This window comes from Eriocheir sinensis, chromosome 18 (genome assembly GCF_024679095.1).
Source record: "Eriocheir sinensis breed Jianghai 21 chromosome 18, ASM2467909v1, whole genome shotgun sequence".
NCBI classification, from domain to species: domain Eukaryota; kingdom Metazoa; phylum Arthropoda; class Malacostraca; order Decapoda; family Varunidae; genus Eriocheir; species Eriocheir sinensis.
In genome coordinates, this window is record NC_066526.1 from 7751206 (window position 1) to 7774170 (window position 22965).

A 22965-nucleotide genomic window follows, 5' to 3' on the forward strand; every position below is an offset into this window, starting at 1 on the left:
GTTCCTCTCCACTGGATTTTTCATAGGGAAGGAGATTGATAAATGAAGCTGCCCAGGCATTACAAGGTATTCAGATTACTGATTCAAAATTCACGAATGGAGGTAACATTGTTCTGAACTTTGATGATGAGAACACAAGGAATGAAGCAGCTCAGAAATTGGAAAATGTAGAGCAATTTAGCACGAAAAGTGTGGGAAAACTAAGGCATAAAACTAAGTGCATAAGGAGGAGACCGGGGATAAGATACACTGCAGGAATGAGTTCCTACACTTGATTCCTGGAGTTGAGGGGAAAATTGAGAAGATTTTTATCAATAATGCACTATATTTTGAAATGTGATCCAACTGTTAGAGAGTTGATTCTTAAACATCATGACAAGATAAAACTATAGAATGGCTGAATGGGGATGTACACTGTGAGAGATAGATACCACAAATATATAAAATAAGCAGGCAGATGTTAAGAGGTCCCGTTATATTTGAGACTAGGTAACTAGATATATAGATAAAAAAAATAGGTTGGCACTTGGCAGATTTTAGGTCCCGTTACAATGGCAGGAGTGACGGTTGTTGACGTGAGGCGAGTCATCGTCATCATCATCAGGGCCGGAGGGATTCAAAACACTAGCGGCGGCCAGCGCCTCGCCTACTTACCATGGACCACCCCTCTAAAACACTCCAGGAGAAGAACTTGGAGGAAATCACCGCTGCCTTACTGGACGAAAAGTACCTGGTTAATGGCTTCGGCGTGGCCAGCAGTCAGTGGGAGGCCGGCAAGCTGGCCAAGGTGTACCAGCGGCTCCTCAGTGTGCACAGCGATATCTTTGACTTCGAGGACGAGGCGGCGCCGCTGTCCCGCCACCTCGCGCACGTCTGCAAGTAAGAGCCGATTTCACAGTCTGGATCTGGACGAATAATGCGCAGGGCACCTGTATGGGTGCATAACACGCATATTTGTGTTGGCTGTTGGGGGGACGGGGGAGCCGAGTGTGCAGGGGAGGGAAGAGAATCAAGTGTAGTTGTTAGTGTTGGTGTGTTGTGGTGACAAGAGGGTGTATTTATTTTCTGAATGAGTATTGTACCGCAGACTAAAATCTGTTGAGGGAGGCTGTTCCAGTCACGTATTGTGCGTGGAAAGTATGAGTGCTTGTATGCGTCAGTTAGTGTGATATGTTTGGTATTTGTGGATGTGTGTGTTATGAGTTCGTTGACTGTTTGCGTTGTGTGGGTATGTTTGTGGGTCAGTGTCAATATAAGTGTTTGTGATCTTGTACATAAGTGTAAGTCTGTGTGCTTGTCTGCATAATTTATGTGAAGAGGTTCCATGTTTATCTTGTTTGATCCGTGTTGTGATGCCAGGCATTCACGTGTAATTGTTTGTAATGAACCTAGCCGCCTTGGTGTGTTCTAACCTATCAATGTTTCTGTGTGTGTGAGGATCCCACACCGTGGAGCAATATTCCAGTGTAGGTCTCACAAGTGTGTCATAAGCTATGTGTTTAATGTCAGGTGTGCAGTTATGTAAATTCCTCCTCAGGAACCCCAGTGTTATGTTGGCTGTGGCACTGATATGGTCTATGTGAGTGTTGAATTTCAAGTTAGTTGAGAGATGGATACCAAGGTACTTGTGTGTGTGAACTGATTCTAAATCTGAATTGTGGAGAGTGTAAGTGTGATGGATGGGGTTGTGCGCTCTGGTGAATATTAATAGTTTGCTCCCACCGCTCGAGGGCGTCCAAGTCGTTTTGTAGTAGTCTGCAGTCGTCAGTAGTCTTTACTGCTCTAAACAGTAAACTATCGTCGGGAAATAGTCTAGTGGAAGAGTTAGGCGTTGACAGTGGCAGATCGTTAATGTACAGGAGGAAAAGAAGGGGGCCTAGAACGGTGCCTTGTGGGACACCTGAAGAAACAGGGACAGTGTCAGATGAAGATCTGTCAAGAACATGTTGAGTCCTGTTAGTAAGAAATGCAGTGATCCAGTGAAGAATAGGTCCTGAAATACTGAAGTATTTCAATTTTAATGTCAGTCTTTTGTGCGGGATTTTGTCGAAGGCTTTGGCAAAATCTATAACAATAGTGTCAACTTGTTTAATGTCACTTCGGTCAAGTAGCCTCGTAACGTCGTGATATATAGAAATGAGTTGCGATTCACATGAGCGTTTAGGTCGAAAGCTGTGTTGTGAGTCAGTAAGGATGTTGTTTGCGTCAAGGTGATTCATTATGTGTTCGAAAATTTTACATGGAATCGACGTTAGTGAGATGGGGCAATAATTTGCTGGGTCAGTCCGGTCACCTGTCTTGAATAAAGGATTAATGTTTGCCAAAAGCCAGTCAGAGGGTAATGAGGTGGATGATAGTAATTGGGTGAATATGGCCTGAAGGATGGTGGCAAGGATGGGGGCAAAGGTTTTAAGGATGAAGGCGGGAATGTTGTCGGGGCCAGTGGATATGTAGTTATGTCAAGTTCTTCCAGTAATTTCTGTATTTTGTTAGTCGTGATGTCAAGGGGGGCTATGGGGGGGAAGGGGCTGTGTGGCATGTTTGGTGTCAAGTTGTGTTCTTGTGTGTACACCGATTGGAACTGTGTGTTGAGTATTTGTGCTTTGTGTTGTGGGCTGGTTACTAATGTGTTAGTGTTGTCTTTAAGTGATGTACGTTTTAGTGTCGTGTTTCCCTGTTTCACAGTACCGATTTCACGGTTCCTGTTTCACAGTGCCAATTTCACAGTTCCTATTTCACAGTGCCAATTCCACAGTTCCTATTTCACAGTGCAAGTTAGAGCCTATTTCACATTCCAACACTGTCTTGGAATTGCCCCAATCAAACTACGTATTTCATTCATTTAATTTCATTTCTAGGGGACCTGCAGAGGGCCACTTGGGTGGCATGATATGCAGGGGTTGTGCAGGGGATTCAAGGGGCCAGGACAGGATCAGGATAAGGGTTAGGATGAGGAAAGATATTGGGACATAGTGAAGGGCCAGGATTAGGGAGATAATGATTGATGATCCTATTCCTAAATGTGTCAAGAGTGGGACTATTAACTACATGAGATGGGAGGTAATTTCACTCTTGGATGCTGCAGGGAAAGAATGAATATTTGAATATACTTGTGTTAGTCTGGTAAGTGTGGTATTTAAGGTTGTGGCTGCCTCTAGTGGATCGTGTAATTGGCAGGTGTAAATAAGTGTCTTTGTTTATGTCTACTAGATTGTTTGATTTTATATAGCATTTGTTGTCTGTGTATTTGTCTTCATGTTGCTAATGGGTCTAGTTTTATGTCTCGTTTAAGCAAAGTGACTGATGTGGTTTGTCTGGGAATATAAATACACGGTGGATCACAGCTGTATACATGGGCATGGAAGGAGCAGAAAATAGGAAAGGAAACAGGAGAAAGTATCAGGCATTGAAAGAAGTGAAAGAGAAGGTAGGAGAGGATAAGTGGATACTGATGGGTGACTCCAATGCCCACATAGGCTGTAAAGATGAGCCTGTCAACAAGAACGGGGAGATGCTGCTGAACTTCACTGGGATAGAAAACCTTATTATTAAAAATTGGGAGCTGGAAAACATAACAACTTGGAGAGGAAATGGGGTAGAGACAGTCTTTGACTACATAGTGGCCAATGAAGCAGTGGGGAGACACAAGCTGCAATTCTGGGTCAATGAAAACATAGATATATCAGATCACGTTATGATAGGAATCTCCAAGAAAAATGGAGGGAAGAGAGAGAATTAGGCAAATAAGGAAACAGAGACTGTAACATGGAAGCTTTCAAAAGCTGAGTGGGAGAAGTACAAAACAAAAGTATAATATCCAAAGAAATAGAGAATGAAACTAGTATAAGAGACAGAACAATCAATGAATGGGAAAGATATTGAAAGAAAAATCATAAACAACGCTAAGAAACACATCGGATTAAAGAGAGTAAAGAAAGGCAGCAAAAAAAATGAAAGGCTGGTGGGATGTGGAAACTAAAGAGGCGACTAACAAGAGAAAGAAAGCAAATAGAGAGCAAAGAAAGGCAAGAAAAGTGCTGGAGATGGGGAGGATGAAAGCATAAGAAGAGAATGGGAGGAGAAGTGGGCAGAATATATAAGAATTAAGAAGCAAACGCAAGAACTCATACATGGAAAGATATCTCAGTGGGAAAAGGGAAGGACAGATGACATAAATAAATTACCTAGAGGGGAGAGTTGGAAAAAGTTGAAGGAAAATCTAAGACAAACAGGAGTTATGAAAACTAAACTTAGGGGAAATAGAGGAGAAACAGAAGAGGTGGGAGAGGTCAGGAATATAATTGCAAACTTCTGAAAAAACATAATACAGAGAGGAAATAAAGAGGAATCTAAAATAAATAGCATCTTCTCGGCAAAACATAACATGAGTGAAGAAACAATAACGGAGGAAGAAGTGGAGGAGGCAATAAAGAAACTGAAGAACAGGAAAGTGGCAGGGAGTGATGAAGTGGTGGCAGAATTTTCAAAGCAGGGAGGTGAGAGGATGAGGAAAGTTATATACAATCTGTTCACGGAAATATTTGAAAGAGTAGTGCCAGAGGACTGGAGGGAAAGCAGAGTGGAGTTAATACGTAAAGGAGGAGGCAAAGAGAAGACAGACATAGGAAGTTACCAGCCAGTCAGCATTATAAATATATTGAATAAATTATTTGGAAGCATAATCATTGAAAAGATACTGAGATGGGCAGAGAGAGAAGGCATATTTGGAGAAGAACAGAACGGATTCAGAAAAGGAGGAAGTGATATGGATAATAAATACATCATTAAAGAACTGATTGATAGAGAGCCAGAAAAGAGTTATACCTGGGATTCATAGACATTGAAAAGGCATACGAATGCAGAGGAATAAATGACAAAGTCCTGGAAATAATTCAAAATCTTTACTCAAATATCAAAATGAAATTTAGAGTAGGTAATGTAGAGACAAAGTGGATGGACAATGACAGTGGAGTCAGGCAGGGATGCATTATATCACCCACGCTTTACAACATCTACATGGAAGAATTATTCACAAGAATTAGAAGTGCAGAAATAGGAGTAACAGTTGGGAGTAGAAGGCTAGGATGCAGATGATGTAATGCTTATGGCAGAAAGTAGGGAGGATATGGATAGGTTACTGCAGGTAGTTAGTGAATATGGGAGGGAGTGGAAGGTTAGCTTTAGCAGCAGGAAATGTAAGGTAATAGAGCTCAACAAGGCAGAAGAAGGACAGTGGGTGCTTGGAAATAGCATACTGGAGGTGGTGGAAAAATATACTTATCTAGGAATGGAAGTAAGCAAAGAGGGTATAGGGGGCAATACTCAGAGGAAAACTAACGAGACAAAAGCGTGTAAAATTATGGGAATGATAATGAATGGAGGAAGCAGGGAAATAAATAAATATGAATATGGAAGATGTCTTTGAAAAGGGATGGCAATACCTCACTGTCTGTATGGAGCAGAGATAACAAATTACAGGAAAGATGACATCAGAAAACTAGAAATAATACAAAACAATATGGGGAGATGGTGCTTAAGTGCCCCAGGAAGCACAGCAACGGAAGCTCTAAGGGGAGAAATGGGATGGAGCACATTTAGCGAAAGAATAGCAAAGGGAAAATTATGCTACCTCAAGAAAATGAAGCAATGAGTGAAGACAGGTGGGCCAAACAGGTGTTTATGGCATGTAAGGACAGATCACAGTGGTGCAAGGAACTTGAGAAATGTAAGACAAGGGAGGGAATAGAGACAGAGTGGAATAACTCAAGTATAAAGGAGCTAAGGGAGAAAATTGAAGATAATGGCCATCAAGATTGGAGGAGGGGGATGGAAACAAAGAGCACTCTAAGATGGTACAGAAACAAAACAAAGATAGGAAAGGAAGAATGGTACACAGGAAACTAGGGAAGTAAATTGCTATTCAAAGCTAGAAGTGGAACATTAGAGGTGAATGGTAGAAACAGAGTAACAGATGCAAGGGTGTCAGGCATGCGGGGTAGAGAAGGAGACCCTGGAACACTTTATAATGGAATGCAACAGGTACAATAGACAGGCAGGAACTAGACAGACAAGTAATTAGAGCAATTGGGAGACAGGAAGGAGGAGGAGGACAGGCTTGAAAACTGTACTGGGACTGACTGATGACAGACACATATGATAGTGAAACACACGAAGAACTTCCTGCGTAATAGCTGGAAAGCAAGAAGCAACTAAACGGTGCAGAAAAAAGGGAGAGAAAAGAGACTGAAAAATAAGAGACAACTAATCCACATAGAAGAGAGGAAGAAAGAAGAAGGAGAGAGTCCTAATAAGCGTTCAAAAGCAGAACAGGTCTAAAGAAGTCTGTAATCACATCTGGCCCATCTTGCAGCTTTGTTTTGTATGGTTTCTAATTTATTTATGTTATTGTTAGTGTGTGGGTCCCAGACGGTGTCACAATATTCTATGTGTGGCCGAACGAGTGTCTTATATGCAAGAATTTTGATGTTTGTGTTACACCTCCTAAGGTTCCTACAAAAGAACCCCAGGGCTCAGTGAGCTTTGGCCCTGATTTTATACACTCCATAATGGTTAGGTTTTTGATGTCATACACAAGAAAATTCCCATGTGGTTTCCTCAAATATCTTGACTTATATTTGAACACCGAATACTACAAAAGGAATTTTCAGTCTGGTATTGGTTTGGAGGCTCACTAACCCATCATTGCGAATTGTGAAAGTGACCAAGTCCTCACAATGGTTATTGTGTTTACCTGTCAACCAGTGTTGTCTATTAGTTACGTACCCCCTGTGTAGTGAGTAGTGAGTCGCCGCGCTGATTCTAGATGGGCTGCCTGACACGCCCCCCTGCATGTGATTTTCCGCGTGATGAGTAGCTTTGTTAAAGTAGTAGCAGATGAAACGATTTGACAATTTTAACGGTGCAATATGTGTATGTGTTCAGTGGTAATATTTGTAAGAATCCAGGAAATTGCAAAAGAAATAGAATAGATAAGAGAAACTGAACACTGAAAATCTTTAATTGTCTGTATCTTAAAACATGAATTTTTATTTTCAGATATTCATATGAAATAAAATATGAAACAATTTACATTAAAATTTCTGTGGATAGGTAAACGATCGTATAATTTGATTTTTCCAAAAAGAATGTGAATGAAAATGTATATAGTTTGCATGACAGTGTGATGTCATGACATTTTATTTAAAGATAAATAATACAGCTTCAGGCACATTTTAAATAATGTACTTGTGCAAGATGATCATGTACGAGATTCCTAACCTGGCACAACAGAGGCCAAGGATATCTGAAGTGTCCTGAGGAATTTAACATCTCAATTGCCTTTATTTTATTTATCTATTTATTTTTTTTTTTTTATTTCTGTTGCTGAAGTCATCAGGAAAGCCTTAACCTTTACATCCAATAACGAACTCTTTTGGCCACTCTTCTCTACTTGCTTCTGTAGGAGCAGTGCTATCGGGCTTTTTTGTTTTTGTTTGTTTTTGCCCTTGAGCTGCTCCTTTCTTATGTGTTAAATAGAGGTTCCTTTATGTTGAGTTAAATGTGAAAAAGTAAGCTTTTATATAAATCGACTTTAATCTGTAGATTGAAGATTTCAGAATTTTTTGTGCCATGGCAATTATTGAAATGATGGACTCTCATCTTGATCAATAGAGTGAATGAGATGACCACGTGGACATGTAATAGACCTAGTTTTCAGTGACATAAATTGCAATCTTGTTCAAGGGGTGTGTGTTGATGAAATATGTTGTATATCCCCAGTGCATAAATTGATAACCTTTGAAATTCCATATATAAAGGAATCAGTGCAAAGAAATAAGATTATGTTTAGAATGAAAGAAATTTTCAACCTCAAATATTGATAAAATGATTAACCCTCTCGCGCACGATGACGCGTTTCACGTCATCAAAGGGTATAAAAGGTCCTGGCGCACGATGACGCGAAACGCATCATAAAATATTAAAAAAAAGATTAAAAATTAAGTTTTCGGTGAAAGTGCGTCAAATTTGGAAGCGTCATTTGTTGGGATAAGTTTCTTAATGGTAACATATGGCAACCATTCTAAGGAGCGTAGATTAGGAGCTTTGAGTGATTTTTATTTGTTAGCCTACTCTGACGGGAGAGGAAAAAAATACAGTTTTCTCGGTGTAACTCGGGAACTAATAGGCGTATGAGGATTTTGAGGATACCATAAGAATCATCACTAAATTCCACTTTGAAACATATATTCGGCTAAAAAAGTTGGCTCACAAAATTTCGAGCTAGCAAGTGGGGAAGAGTTGGTATTTCGGATTTATTGTCTACAATACTCTATACGGAGACTTGAAACAAATTTGTATTGTTTATATTTATATATATATATATATATATATATATATATATATATATATATATATATATATATATATATATATATATATATATATATATATATATATATATATATATATATATATATATATATATATATATATATATATATATATATATATATATATATATATATATATATATATATATATATATATATATATATATATATATATATATATATATATATGTATATATATGTATATATATATATATGTATATATGTATGTATATATATATATATATATATATGTATATATGTATGTATATATATATATATATATATATATATATATATCTATATATGAAAATCAGTAGTGCAGTTGCAGTAGTGCGGTACTTTTTCCAGAGTAATGCGGTTGCGGTAGTGCGGTCCCATGTTTTTCTTTCCTAGTGCGGTACGCGGTACTGCAGTAGCGGTAGTCAAAATAAAAGATACTTCAGTGCCTGTCCTGGCTATCCAAACAAAGGAAACATGCTTAAAATAGTACAATTGCCCTAATTTAAAATAGAAAAGGACAGGGGGGAGGGAAAGATATCTGTGTGGGACATGTCTTTTTTTATTAATAATAATAATAATAATATACGGTTTATTCAGGTATACGGCAGCCGTCTGGCTGAAAATTTACATTTTATAAATACATTTAAATAAATTTTGCCGACGAGAACAAGTACAAAAAGAGAAGGGGGATAGAAAACTTGTCTCTGGGAAAGGTAGGGGTGATGGGAGGGGTTGGGTGAGTTGTAGTGCAGTGGGGGGTGGTGCCGGGGGGGCGAAGGGGCGGATTCTTCCAGATGGCGGTGAGGTCAAGTGTGATGTTAATCCTCGGGTTGGATGCTGGGTTCATGTGACAGGTCCCAGAGGGATGCAGGTGGGCAGTATCTGGGAGGTCACTCAGGGATACCCAGGGTTTGTAAGGAAGTGCTAAGCCCGGGCCGACGAGACACAGGTGGTGGTTGTTGGCCAGTTTATCGGAACAAGTGCACAGAGTTGATGAAGTTGCCGTACATCTTGCTCCAGACCTGAGTGACGAGGCTGCCTCACTGCCTGCCACCTGAACTGACCCTCTGCTGCTGGGTGATTTCGTCCTCCGGAGCTTGAGCGTGTCCTCGGTTTTGTGTTGGCGACACAGCTCTCACTACCCTTCCAGCACCACTAACCACTGCACTCACTGTATGTCTGTATAGTGTCACAACATTTCACGAGTGTTCTTTGTAATAATGAGTACCTTGAAAACAATGGGACACCCATATTTTTTCACTTAGCACAAAAATTATTAAGTTTTGTGAAAATGTTGCACCATTTAATGATAGCCCTTTACAATACAGAGTAAATGCACACTCAGCATAGATCCTAGGCCTAGAAACAAAAAAATTCATAAGCAAAAAAACCCTTGAAAACTGTCCGAAGTCACCCCAGTTTACGGTAATAATAATAATAATGAATTATTGTTATTATTATTATTATTATTATTATTATTATTATTATTATTATTATTGTTATAATCAAACAATATTGATATTGCCTACATGAGAGAGAGAGAGAGAGAGAGAGAGAGAGAGAGAGAGAGAGAGAGAGAGAGAAGTTACAATGAAGTTAAAATACGGATATAGTATGTTATGCATCAAAGGAAACTTTGTACGGGACATGAGCTGCGATCATGTTAGTGCTTGTACAGTCATCATCAGAGGCAGTCATGGCGCGCCGCCTTGGGTTGAGTGATGAACAGATTTACTCTGAGTTATTCGCGTTTGGTATTGAGGGTATGTTATCAACTTATCAGACATATCTGATGATGATTCAGTAACTAATAAAAACTGTAAAACCGAGGGAGTACCGTCATTTAATATGCACCAACGAGAGGCAACACCAACATACATATACGGTGGGTTTAAAAAGAATTTCACTTTGCTAAACCACTTTTTGCATGTTTTTCCATTATTTTACAATTGCTTTGGATTTTTTAAGCTAAAAAAAAAAAAAAATCGGCCGGCACCACAGACAGGTCCAGGGTTGAAATGGCTGGCACCGCGCAGGTTAAAGAAGATTTGCAGTGTAGTAGTTTAGTCTGTCTATTTAGTATTTAATTTTGAACAATAACTGAAAAGTCAGAATGATTGAATCACTGATTCTGATGACTGATACTGATTGACTGATTGAGTCCAATTCACTGTAAAAAAAAAAAAAAATCTGTGAGCATGCTGCACTGCAAATGTCGTCTTCAATAGTTTTCAAAGTGCCGCAGGAATTTTTAGTGCGGTCTGCGGCGGTGCAGTCCGTGGTAGTGCAGTATTTTCAGAAATTTTGTGGTAGTACGGTACTTTTTTTGTGATGCGGTACTACCGCACTTGCCCACCTCTGGATAAAATCCATAATGCAGAAACCACGAAAAGACATGAAATCTGTAAACCTGGTTCTGCAGAATGTGGGAAATGCGTGATCTTCTTGATTTAATTTTATAACAACATTACCAGAGAAGAGTATAATAACCACTGCCCTCTGACTGAAAAAGAAATACGGTAGTGTTAAAAGATCATGTACCTTGGTTTAATGCAGAAATATTAAGGGGATACGAACCCCTGTGGGCCAAAAAAAATGTTTAAAACAAAAAGTATTGGGAATTATGATTTGAAACTTTTCATGCTATTTTGGATTATTATCACCATGTTTGTTCATGAACAAAAATGTCCTACGTCATGATGTTATGACGTCATCGCATTTATTTTACTCTAGGTGTTCCAGAGGCTGCCCTAATTATCTTAAAGTAAAGTTACTTGGGGTGTGGAAGTCATTTGTTATCCAGATGATTTAATTTTTTTTTCCATACGTCATGAATTGTCGCCGCATCATGTCATGCAAAAACATAACATTGCCCTTTTTAACCTTTTTCCCGTCTTGTCTTTTTCTGCTTCATAATATTAACCCCTAAAGGACAGGGGGGTATGGTGAAATCGTTTTTCTCCATACAGCAATGTTCTGACATTTTCCTGAAAATTGCCCTGTTTCCATTATCCTTTCTCTTTAGTCTGCCACAAACCTGAACTTTCTACATTGTGTGGTGTTTCCGTGGTGATGTGCTGAAGTACAGTTATTTTCACCTCGGTGCAGACCTGTGTTCACAGCCCTGTGTACTGTGTGGGTGGCGAGGTGTGGCGAGTGGCCCTCCCCCTCCTCGCTCTCCTTACTGAGCAACCAGGACCTGCTGTAAAGCCCCTTCATTTCTCTCATATTCTGAAATTGATGACCCTGAAGGGTGGTAGCACTGGTAGGATACCTCCTCAGGGTCCTCAGCATCACTTTCACTATTACTATAATAATTTTTTTTTTTTTTTTTTTTACAACAAAGGAGGCAGCTCAAGGGCACACAAAAAAAGAAGAAAATAATAAAAAAAAAGCCCGCTACTCGCTGCTCCTAAAGTAAAACAAAAGAGGTGGCCGAAAGGAAGATCAAATACAGGAGGTGTCCTGATACCCTCCTCTTGAAAGAGTTCAAGTCGTAGGCAGGAGGAAATACAGATGAAGGAAGATTGTTCCAGAGGGATGAAAGAGTGAAGATGCTGGTTAACTCTTGCATAAGGGGTTTGGACAGTATAGGGATGAGCATGAGTAGAAAGTTGAGTGCAGCGGGGCTGCGGGAGGGGGGGAGGCATGCAGTTAGCAAGTTCAGAAGAGCAGTCAGCGTGGAAATATCGATAGAAGATAGAAAGAGAGGCAACATTGCGGCGGAATTTAAGAGGTAGAAGACTATCAGTATGAGGAGGAGTGCTGATGAGACGAAGAGCCTTAGCCTCCACTCTGTCCAGAAGAGCTGTGTGAGTGGAGCCCCCCCACACATGAGATGCATACTCCATACGAGGGCAGACAAGGCCCCTGTATATGGACAGCAACTGTGCAGGGGAGAAGAACTGGCGGAGACGGTACAGAACGCCCAGCCTCGAGGAAGCTGATTTAGTAAGAGATGAGATATGAAGTTTCCAGTTGAGATTTTGAGTTAAGGATTGACTGAGGATGTTTAGTGTTGAGGAAGGTGATAGCTGGGTGTTGTCAAAGAATAGGGGATAGTTGTTTGGAAGATTGTGTCGAGTGGATAGGTGGAGAAACTGTGTTTTTGAGGCGTTGAAGGACACCAGGTTCTTCTTGCCCCAATCGGAAATAATAGTAAGGTCTGAGGCTAAGCGTTCTGCAGCCTCCAGCCTTGAGTCGTTAAGTTCCTGAAGGGTGGGTCTTCTATTAAAAGAAGTTGAGTAATGCAGAGTGGAATCATCGGCGTAGGAATGGATAGGACAGTTCGTTTTGGAAAGAAGATCATCAATGAACAACAGAAAAAGAGTGGGAGATAGGACAGAACCCTGTGGGACACCACTGTTAATAGATTTAGGGGAAGAACAGTGACCGTCTACCACAGCAGAAATAGAATGGTCAGAAAGGAAACTGGAGATAAAGGTACAGAGAGAAGGATAGAAACCGTAGGAGGGTAGTTTAGAAAGCAAAGATTTGTGCCAGACCCTATCAAAAGCTTTTGATATGTCCAGCGCAATAGCAAAAGTTTCACCGAAACGGCTAAGAGAGGCTAAGAGGTTGATCTAAAGAATGGCCACCACTATAACAGGGCTCGGCCTTCCTGTGAGTCAAGGGTTTGGAGTAATTGGCCATGGAATCTCGGGCATGGAATAAGACGAGGAAGAACCAAAAAAACACTCCTGCCATTGTTGCAGTCATGGAAATACTGAACGTAGCGCGTATTAGTTGTGTGGCAGCCGAGGAGTCATGCTGACCCATAAATCACTGCGCAAAAATCCCGTCACCTGCCCTCTATGTGGCAACCAGAAAAACCTGTCACCCGCCCTTTAGGGGTTAAAGATTTTGCTAAGCTTTATTTATTTATTTATTTATTTTGAGAAAAGTATTGTGCCTCCCCAACTCACCCTACATAGTTTATTGGCAGAAGGAAATAATATCACAATAAAATATACGTGTAGTGCCATCTAATTGTCTTCACATCTAATACCATCCAATTGTCCTGTATTTCTGACAATCTAGCATGATACTTGTCCCCTTCAAACAGGATCAATGAACTCTTACTGTTCTATACTCTTGCAGGGCTTTCATGAAAGTAAGCCCTGCATAACTTGAGGGATGGATTTGGGTGTTGTGCTGAATATAACTACTTCCCTAACAGGTGCCTCAGACTCCTGGGGATTGGCTACCTGGCGCCAAAGCTGCAGGACCTGACGGACAAGTCACGGGCGCTGCGGATCATTTCGGCGCTCGATGACAAGATATCCGCTAAGTACAAGTCCCACATGGCAGCACGCAGGGTCCGAATGGTGAGCCAGCATTCTTATTTTTCTCTGGTAGTAATTGTATGATGCAAATATACCAAGAAAAATTAACTAGAATGGAAGTATGTGTGAAAGTCAGTTAAAGTGAAAACAGTTAAGTAGCTGCCATTGTTTTTTGAGATGGTAGTAACTGTCATCTTATAGTAAAGGAGAGCTGCTGCTGCTGCTAATAATGATAATTTTTAAAAGGTAACATTTTTCCTCAGTCTAATATTGGATGGGGCACTTACATGAATAGTATGCATGTTATTCTCTTGAAGGTCATGAAGAAGGAAGATCAGAAGTCACGTCTGAAGCCACGCCCGGCCACAGCCCAGGAAGAGACCGTTGTCCCTGAGCGTGTCAAGGCCAGCCACCCGGACACGCCTGACTCCCAGAAGTACATGATTCCTTCAGGTGGGGTTTGTACTGGATGTTGAAATTGTAGTATCTATAGATAGACAGATATACCTTCATACATATTAGTCAGTGAACTAGATAGGAGTGTTCAAATCAGTGGTTCTTAATCTTTTGTCCTTATTGCACACATTACAGATTCCTATCCAGTTCCCTGATCTTTTCTTATTTATATATTTTTCATGGTAAAGGAAGCAGGTCAAGGACATAACAAATAAACAAAAACAAGAATGCCTGCTAAGTGTTGATCCTGTGAAAGTAAATAGAATTGAGTGGCCAGAAGAGGGTTAAATAGCTTTTTTTTTTGTATTTATTCTTTTTTTATTGTTTTTAACTGCTAGCCTATAGCACTGGTAGGCTTTCTTGAGGAGCCTGAAGAGTAGTCAGCCCCAGCCTGTCAGGGCGCAGGCAAGTGTGTGTGTGTGTGGGTGGGGGTGGGGGTTCAGCCATAACTGTCATTTTTTGCTTGTTTCTCCATAATATTTTGCCACAAGCTAGCCGAGGGGTGTTCGAAGACATGACTTTTTTCAGGGTTTTTTTTTTTTTTTTTTTTTTTTTTTGGCAGATGCTCTCCTTAAGGCAGTGGCTCTCAACCCCTTCACTCCAGCGACGCCGATGGCGGCGTCCGACGGCGTCACTGTTAGTCCTCTTCTAAACCTCTTAAGAAGAAATGGAAGAGGAATTTAGAGGAGGATTGAGAGGTTTAGAAGAGGATTAATCCTCTTCTATTTCCTCTTGACCCTTTCCATACTGTGATGCTGCCGTCTGCGTCACGAATGGAAAGGGTTAACCTTTTCTGAGGCGCCGAACCCTAACGTAAACCTCTGCACAGTCACAAACTAGCCGAGGTGTATACAAAGACGTGTGATTTTTTTATTTTATTTATTTATTTATTTATTTATTTATTTATTTATTTTTTTTTTTTTTTGTATTGATGCGGGTCACTCTTCTTAAGTACATGCGATCATCGCAAATACTATACCCATGCAGGGAAATTAAATCAATAATTGCACATTGAACACTATGTCATGCTGACCAATGTGTTTGTACATGCTCAGCCAGCCCACCACTGAACATAACCCCGCAATTACTGAACTTGTTCAGTAAAACCTTGCACATACCGGAAAGGCAAAAAAGTTTGTTAAAGTTGGAATTTGTTATAACGAGATCTGTAAAAGTGAGGGTTTACTGTATAATGTATTGCTTCTTTGCATGGTGTGACAAATGATCATGCTACTTACTCACAAACAATCCGCACCACATGTAGCGATACTGAACAGAGAATTACAACTCATCATATCTAGGGACATTTTATATTCTTATTGAAATAACTGACTTTTTCTTCCACTACTTCCTTAAAATGAGCCATGGAAGATCACAGCATCCCTACACCCCCTATGCATCCATTTACTCCAAGTTAAGAGCAACAGATTCCAGCACCGAAATCAAGTTAGTGCAGTAAAAAATTACATCCTAATTTTGAATTGTTTTCAGGCCGGCAGCTGCAAAGGACTCCAGTGGGTCAAGAAAAGCACAAACCTAGCCAACCTGCCATATGTGGATATGAAAGCCTTACCTGCATCACCAGTAACAGTGAGGCTGACACTGCCATTCCCAGCATTGACAAAAGAGCCACCTCCACCTCCAGTAATGAGGAAAGTACTGACGGAAGCCCCGCCTCTCCCAGCATGGCCAAGAGTTTACGCCCCCCCTCTCTTACCAGAAATAATGAAAACCAATATGCCATCACCAGCCAAGATAGAACCCAAGCCCCTATCACCATTAACAGTGGTATTGTGGCTCCCATCACCAGCAACAATGATAGGGTGGCTCCCATCACCAGCAACAATGATAGGGTGGCTCCCATCACCAGCAACAATGATAAGGTGAGCCCCGCCACCAGTAACAATGATAAGGTGAGCCCTGCCACCAGTAACAATGATAAGGTGAGCCCCGCCACCAGTAACAATGATAAGGTGAGCCCCGCCACCAGTAACAATGATAAGGTGAGCCCCGCCACCAGTAACAATGATAAGGTGAGCCCCGCCACCAGTAACAATGATAAGGTGAGCCCCGCCACCAGTAACAATGATAGAGTGAGCCCTGCCACCAGTAACAATGATAAGGTGAGCCCCGCCACCAGTAACAATGATAAGGTGAGCCCCGCCACCAGTAACAATGATAAGGTGAGCCCCGCCACCAGTAACAATGATAGAGTGAGCCCTGCCACCAGTAACAATGATAAGGTGAGCCCCACCACCAGTAACAATGATAAGGTGAGCCCCACCACCAGTAACAATGATAGAGTGAGCCCTGCCACCAGTAACAATGATAAGGTGAGCCCCGCCACCAGTAACAATGATAGAGTGAGCCCCGCCACCAGTAACAATGATAGAGTGAGCCCCACCACCAGTAACAATGATAGAGTGAGCCCCACCACCAGTAACAATGATAAAGTGAGCCCTGCCACCAGTAACAATGATAAGGTGAGCCCCGCCACCAGTAACAATGATAGAGTGAGCCCTGCCACCAGTAACAATGATAAGGTGAGCCCCGCCACCAGTAACAATGATAGAGTGAGCCCCGCCACCAGTAACAATGATAGAGTGAGCCCTGCCACCAGTAACAATGATAGAGTGAGCCCTGCCACCAGTAACAATGATAGAGTGAGCCCCGCCGCCAGTAACAATGATAGAGTGAGCCCCACCACCAGTAACAATGATAGAGTGAGCCCTGCCACCAGTAACAATGATAGAGTGAGCCCCACCACCAGTAACAATGATAGAGTGAGCCCCACCACCAGTAACAATGATAGAGTGAGCCCCACCACCAGTAACAATGATAGAGTGAGCCCCGCCACCAGTAACAATGATAGAGTGAGCCCCGCCACCAGTAACAATGATAGAGTGAGCCCCACCACCAGTAACAATGATAGAGTGAGCCCCACCACCAGTAACAATGATAGAGTGAGCCCCACCACCAGTAACAATGATAGAGTGAGCCCCACCACCAGTAACAATGATAGAGTGATCCCCGCCACCAGTAACAATGATAGAGTGAGCCCCGCCACCAGTAACAATGATAGAGTGAGCCCCACCACCAGTAACAATGATAGAGTGATCCCCGCCACCAGTAACAATGATAGAGTGAGCCCCGCCACCAGTAACAATAAGGTGTGTCCTGCCACCAGCTTTGGTACCACTAAAAGTGACAGCCCATCCTTCACCACCAGTAGTAGTGATGACAGCCCTGCCTTCACCATCTCCAGTAATGCTAGAAGCCTCATCACTAATAATGAAAGTTTCAGTACCATCAGTAACAATGAAAGTTTTGGTACCACGAATAGTGACAGCCCTTCATTCACTATTAGTAATCATGAAAGCCTCATCCTTAGGAGCAACCGAAGCTCATTGACCACATCCTGCAATGAGAGCCTGGAATGTGGAGGCAGCAGCGACTCTGCTTATCTTATGCTTGCCAAGGAACAGTGCACTCGCATGGGTATGGATCTGACTCTGCAAAAAGATAGTGAAATCACATATGTCATAGCCACAGATGATAAACACACTGGCTACAACAGCCACAAGAAAGCAAATGTTACTTTCCAAAGAGAAAATGACAAAACCTATTATGTGCCCACTGAAGATAAACTTAGTGGTTACAACAGTGACAAGGAAGCAAACATGACACCCTCTAAAAATGTTGATGTTACATATGCTGTACCCACAACTGATAAACATTGTGGTTATAGCAGTCATGAAGAAACAACTGTGAAATCTCGGCCAGATGTTGATGCCACATACGTTGTACCTACTAACAAACCTTTTAATGTGTCAAACTTTGGTATGGAAAATGATGAGTTTTTGTTGAATGATACTGTTATCAAGATGGCTGATGACACATTTGTGCTGGGTAAAATTCCAAATGAATCATTGCTTTATGCCAATGATCATGATGACAGTCTACAGATATTTCCAAACAAACGAAAAGCCAATCAAAAGGCAGGTCCTCATAGTGAGGCCAAGGAAAAGAGGGAGTGCACCTTAGATGTTAAATCTGCTGTGCTCGCAAAAATCCTAAAGGAATCTGATAGAAATGAGGAGAGGCAGGTTGATGCTGAACTGCAAGCTGAGGTGTTTGGCACATCTGTAGAGGGAGACACTTGTGGCACAACCGAAGAGAGCCTGAACTCCACAGTTCACGAAGAGGAAAACTGTAAGAAAATGATAATTGAGGAGTTTGATAATTCAAAGAAAGATAATCCCACTTACACAGAAACAAGAGATCTCAAATCAAATAGTGGGACAAAGAAAAGTGCTAAAAAAGATGCCAAAATAGAAAGCAAGAAATGTATTGCCACAGATGAAGATTCGAAGGACATTTTAATGAAGCAAGTGAAAAGCAGCGGTTGTCCAAAGAAAAACCGTCAGAAGAACACTGAAGTGAGCTGCTATGAAGAGGAAGATAAAGAAAATATAGAATCAAAAGAAGTCAAGCCAAGGAGCAAACCAAAGAAAAAAACTGAAGTGAAGCCTCTTGAAGACATTATACAGAGAAGCAAATGTGAAATGAAAGCAGCAGTAAAGACAACTGAAACAGTAGATGAGATAATAAATGATGAAAGCAAAACAAAAGGAAGAGGTACAGAAAGGAGCAGTCGAAGAACAAAAGGAAAAGAATCTTTTGTTGATTCTCCTGATGACATATTCTTTAAGTCAAAGTTTGATAAAGCAAAAGACGTAAAAATAGAGACCGGAGACCTAAAAAACACAGTGGTAGATGACATGAAGAATGTTGTAAAACCTAAAGGAAGAAGGAAGGCAGCTCACAAAAGGTCATCTAGTGATGATGAAGCTGTAACAAAAGATTTGAAAGCAGTTAAAGGTATAAAATTAGTAACTGAGGAATTCAACAATACATTGACCAAAGATGTAGAGATTGGATCTGTGCAAAGAAGAGGAAGAAGACAGAGGGCAGTTGTCAAGTATTTCAGTGATGATGAAGTGGAAAATGAAAGTATCAAAGCAGCTGATGTGAAATTATACACCCAAGAGCTTAAAGATACTGAAAATACAATGACACTCACCCATGATGCTGAGAAGAAAGGTGTGAAATCAAGAGGAAGGAGACAGAAAATAATCCACAAGAAGTTTTCAAGCTCTAATGAAACAGAAACAGATGCCACAATGAATACCACAACAGCTGAGAGTTTGAAATTTAGGACTGAGGGGCCTCAAAATACAGTGACTTGTGACATACAGATGAAGAGTGTGAAATCCAAAGCAAGGAGGCAGAGGGCAAACCACAAGAAGTCCAGTGACGATGAAGCAGAACTGAATGACACAAAGATGAGTGTAACAGCAGCTGAAGGTATAAAGTTAGACACTGGGGGCTTTGAAAGTGTGATAATACATGGCATCAAGAAGAAAACTGTGAAATCTAAAGGAAGGCAGAGGGCAATCCTCAAGAAGTCTCCCAGTGATGCTGAAACAGAACTGGATGACACAAAGATGAGTGTCAAAGCAGTTAATGGTGGGAAAATAGATACTGCACAGCTTGAAAGTACAATAGCAGATGACACAGAAAATAAATCTATAAAATCAAAAGGGAGGAAAGGGAGGGCTATTCACAAAAAAATCCCCACTGACTATGAAACAGAAATGAATGACATCAAGATGAGTGTGGCAGCTGCTCAAGATGTAAAATCACACACTGAGGAGTTTGAATGTTCTGTAGCTCATGACAGTGGAAAGAAATCTGTAAAATCAAAAGGGAGGAAACAGAGGGCTGTCCAGAAAAAACTTCCCATTGATGATGAAACAAAAATGAACGACACAAAGGTGAGTGTTGCAGCAGCTCAAGATGTAAACTCATGCACTGAAGAGCTTGAATGTTCTGTGGCTCATGACATTAAGAAAACAGCTGTGAAATCGAAAGGAGGACGGAGAGCAACTCGCACAAAGTTTTCAAGCGATGATGGAACAGAAACACAAGATGCCAAGATAATTACTGCAGTCAAGAGTGAAAATGATGAGACTAAAGTGACGGGCAGGAAGGGCAAGGGGAAGAGTGAGGAGAATGAGGAGCCACATGTAGCTTCAAGAGGACGTAGATGTAAATCCAAGGCCATAGAAGCAATGAAAGCCATGTTAGATGATTCTTATTCCTGAATCATTGTAGTGCCTTTTTTGTGCTTTTATAAGACTTATTTTATAATGGTCGTCTTAGTGTTTTATTTATAGCTGGCTGCTGTAGTCTGCGCTAGGCTCTCCACGTAAAGCAATGTTCAGCCCATGGGAACAGCTGCCTTGCCATGCATCATGACACTGTTCCTTAAGGCTATTTTAAAATATGCTCTGCTGATACTGTATTTTTGCTGACTTGGGAAAAGAATGTAATCTAGTTATTTATTTTTCATTGGCATAATTGATTGATAATTACCAAAAACCTAATACTGCAGCTGTACACTATAGTGTATGCTCCCACCTTTACCTTTTACCACTATGATGTACTAAGCAGGTTAGGGTGAGAGGATTGAAGCTTTTGCCATGTAATGAACCTTGTTGTGCTGTCGCTGGCATGGATTACAGGCATGAGTGAATGTTTACTGAATAGATGTATTGTCAGTCATGGGAAAGTAGTATCAAAAGAATATTTGCTTTTTATGTGTATTTTATTGTAAATAGTGAATCAATGGGATTTTTTTCAATAAAGATTAAGTAAAAATTTGTTTTCAAATACCTTGCAAAATCTTCACTGCCTCAGCTGTGACATCACTGACCACCAGCAAAAATGAACGACACAAAGGTGGGTGTTGCAGCAGCTCAAGATGTAAACTCATGCACTGAAGAGCTTGAATGTTCTGTCAAGCCTGCCAAGCTCAAAGGAGCTGTGGAGGTATGTACTGCTTCTAGCTCCCATGGCTGAGCCCTTTCCAGGGCCACTAGTTCAGGGGTGAACGTGAAGCATGGGGAGCATTGCTATCATGGAAAGGTGATTTAAACTGTCCTCATGTAGAAATGAACAAACAAACAAACAAGAAAATGCTTTAGAGGTTTACTGCCACTACATGAGTCATACTACTACTGCTGCTACTACAAATGGTATACGATATGTTGCTACTACTTACTGTAGTAGTAATCTCTTTGTATAGCAATATGAATCCTATCATCATCTTTACAACTACTACAGCTGTAGTAGTACTGTATAGAAGTAATGGGAATATAAAATACTGTCCTACTATTATATAGTGGTTTGTGCTATTTGCTATATTACTACATACCTCAGGGATGTTCATGATAAGTGAAGAGCATGATTATGAATTATAGGGCTATTTACATAGAAAGCTAAATACGAATCTGTTTTGAGTCATTCATAGATACAACTGTTTGTGGCCAGGTTCCTATTACACATCACCTAGATGTGATCAGAACAGTGTTGTGCCACAGCCCTCCATCAAGATCACCCTTCCATCACATCATGGAAGTAAATTAATCATCCATTCAACACCACAACCTAGAATAATAATGAACCCCTTCATCATACAACTCACACAATACCTCTCACCTATACCTAGCAATCCAGCGCCTACGTATCCTGCATCCTGCATGTGCTAAAGGCGTAAGGTAATATTTGTACCGCGGGCTTTGTTAATCGCACCGTCATCTGGTTCACTCTCACCCTGCTCCCACAGTATAAAATGTACTAGAAAACCCTTATTTATTCTTATTCATGATCAGATTTTGCGCTTTTTTGATTGCTAAGGATAAGTAATTAAATTAGGCAGCTGTTGTGTTGGCTAATAGTATACAATAATATAAATAATGTGAGAAACATGGTAAACAAGCTGCAGAAATATTGCTGTTTACCATCGATGCTTACGTTTTCTTAACGTTTATTAACATTAGTTTTCTACAACTTAATTTGCAGGGGTAACTAATCCTGTCGTATAGCTATAATGCAAGTAATTTTTTTATACATAGGCTACATATATATTGTATATAATATTTACTCAATTTTTTAACTAAATGAATTTACCTTTACCAAACTTTCACTATAGAGCTTTATTGGCTTTTCTTTAATGTTATCACTTTCTTGGAAAATGTTTGGACCTCACCCGCACGGACTTCACCTTCACTATATCTTTTCATTTGCAGGCCAAAATCCATTTCTTCAAGGTGTGTTTGTCTCTAGGAAACCTAATGAATTAACTTAACACCTTGATGACTTTCCGCAGCTGAGCCACTGTAACACGGTAACACCCATATACACCACAAATCACCATTTTCACTGAGCACGCTACGGTGAGAACATAATGAAGTTAACCAATTTGCCGCCAAGTACCATTTGGAAACATGGAAACATGGAAATGCAGGCAACAGAAAGCCTATTGGCTCATCACGAGGTTGCCCGCTTTGGTGATTTAATCTGCTCGACAGCCACTTGGGGCCTGGGGAGCAGATGAAACCACCTCGACATTGAGGAGCAGATGAAAGCACCTCGATATTGAGGAGCAGATGAACGCACCTCAATATTTAGTACACTCCCGACGCAGCGAAGTGACGGTCGATTCTGTATTTGAAGGAGTTGATAGTATTCGCATTTACTACTTCTGAAGGAAGATTGTTCCAGTGACGGATGACTCGGTGTGAAAAGAAACTCCTTCTGATGTTTGTGTTACATCGACTAGACTGAATGGGTAAAGCGTTATTTCTAGTTCTTAGGTTGGTTTGCAGTTCAAAGAATTTGGGGTAAGCGACGTTATTGAATTTTTTCAGATACTTGAAAACTTGAATCAGGCAGGCGTCTTTTCTCCAATGTAAAGAGATTGAGTCGCT

At 40.7% G+C, this 22965-nt stretch overlaps 1 protein-coding gene across 50 annotated transcripts; it reads left to right on the plus strand.

The window, feature by feature from the left end:
* The first annotated feature begins 655 nt into the window (after nt 1–655).
* LOC127000278 (serine-rich adhesin for platelets-like) lies at nt 656–20872 on the plus strand. 50 transcript variants are annotated; one of them, XM_050863797.1, is made up of 7 exons: nt 656–879; nt 13570–13717; nt 13993–14128; nt 15623–15954; nt 16015–16044; nt 16075–16134; nt 16615–20872. In XM_050863797.1, the coding sequence occupies exons 1-7, from the start codon at nt 656–658 to the stop codon at nt 20296–20298; spliced, it is 4614 nt and encodes a 1537-aa protein (XP_050719754.1). In that variant the 3' UTR covers nt 20299–20872. The 50 variants fall into 50 exon arrangements, with proteins under 50 accessions (XP_050719754.1, XP_050719733.1, XP_050719718.1 ...); XM_050863776.1 differs by adding an exon at nt 16465–16524 and having other exon boundaries at nt 15623–16344; nt 16675–20872; XM_050863761.1 differs by adding an exon at nt 16285–16374 and having other exon boundaries at nt 15623–16254; nt 16465–20872.
* The last annotated feature ends 2093 nt before the right edge of the window (nt 20873–22965 follow it).